Source organism: Colobus angolensis, unplaced genomic scaffold (assembly GCF_000951035.1).
Source record: "Colobus angolensis palliatus isolate OR3802 unplaced genomic scaffold, Cang.pa_1.0 Scaffold149, whole genome shotgun sequence".
In the NCBI taxonomy this organism is placed as follows: domain Eukaryota; kingdom Metazoa; phylum Chordata; class Mammalia; order Primates; family Cercopithecidae; genus Colobus; species Colobus angolensis.
Window position 1 is genome coordinate 1,034,088 of NW_012114588.1, and position 1,116 is coordinate 1,035,203.

At 45.1% G+C, this 1,116-nt stretch overlaps 1 protein-coding gene across 2 annotated transcripts in view; it reads right to left on the bottom strand.

Moving 5' to 3' along the window:
- Window positions 1-1,116, bottom strand: part of LZIC (leucine zipper and CTNNBIP1 domain containing) — a 21,204-nt gene that overhangs the window by 2,333 nt on the left and 17,755 nt on the right. For both annotated transcript variants that reach the window (XM_011935779.1, XM_011935781.1), the window contains exon 6: window positions 773-854. In XM_011935779.1, coding sequence (XP_011791169.1) covers window positions 773-854 — 82 coding nt within the window. The remainder of the gene's footprint in view (window positions 1-772; window positions 855-1,116) is intronic.

Below are 1,116 nucleotides of genomic sequence, written 5' to 3' on the forward strand. Positions count from 1 at the left end.
GGGAAGACAGGTCTTGCTCTGTCACCCAGGCTAGAGTGCAATGGCATGATCTTGGCTCACTGCAGCCTCAAACGTCTGGGCTCAAGTGATCCTACTGCCTCAGCTTCTCAAGTAGGTAGAACTCTAGGTACCTAGCTATTTTTTTTTTCTTTTTATTTATTTATTTATTTTTGGAAATGGTGTCTTGCTCTGCTGCCCAGGCTGGAGTGCAGTGGCACGATCTCAGCTCACTGTAACCTCCGCCTCCCGGGTTCAAGCAATTCTCCTGCCTCAGCCTCCCAAGTAGCTGGCATTACAGGCGTGCACCACCATGCCCTGCTAATTTTTGTATTTTTAGTAGAGATGGGGTTTCACCATGTTGGTCAGGCTGATCTTGAACTCCTGACCTCCTGATCCACCCACCTCGGCCTCCCAAAGTGCTGGGATTACAGGCGTGAGCCACCACACCCGGCCTCTTTTTAATTTTGAAGACAAAGGGTCTTACCATGTTGCCCAGGCTGGTCTAGAACTCCTGGCCTCAAGCATATAATTTTAGTTTACTGTTACAGTTACATCTACCTGACAAGTATTTTAAAAACATTAGGCAGCATTAATTTATTTTTAATATTGGGGAATAAAACTAATACAATGGATTTATAAAGAAAACAATTCTGGTTTCACTCTTAAACTCAAGAAAAGGTTATTATGTTATTTCAACCACACACTCCATCAGTTTGTATGTAATATATGACAGTAGTATATGACCAGCTTTCAGAAATATGAGGGCACTCACCAAGGTCTGTAGAGACTTTCTCAAACTGGCTGAGTATAGCACCTGCATTTGCTGACAAGAAGGCCTCATCATCTGCAGTCAGCTAAACAAAATGAAACAAAGTCCAGTTGAGTGGGTAAATGTTACAGGTGGTTCTAGAAACCAGGTAAGAATGTCTTAGGAGGCTGGGCACAGTGGCTCATGCCTGTAATCCCTGCACTTTGGGAGGCAGAGGCGGGTGGACCACCTGAGGTCAGGAGTTCGAGATCAGCCTGGCTAACATGATGAAAACCCGTTTCTATCAAAAATACAAAAAAATGGCCGGGCGCGGTGGCTCAAGCCTGTAATCCCAGCACTTTGGGAGG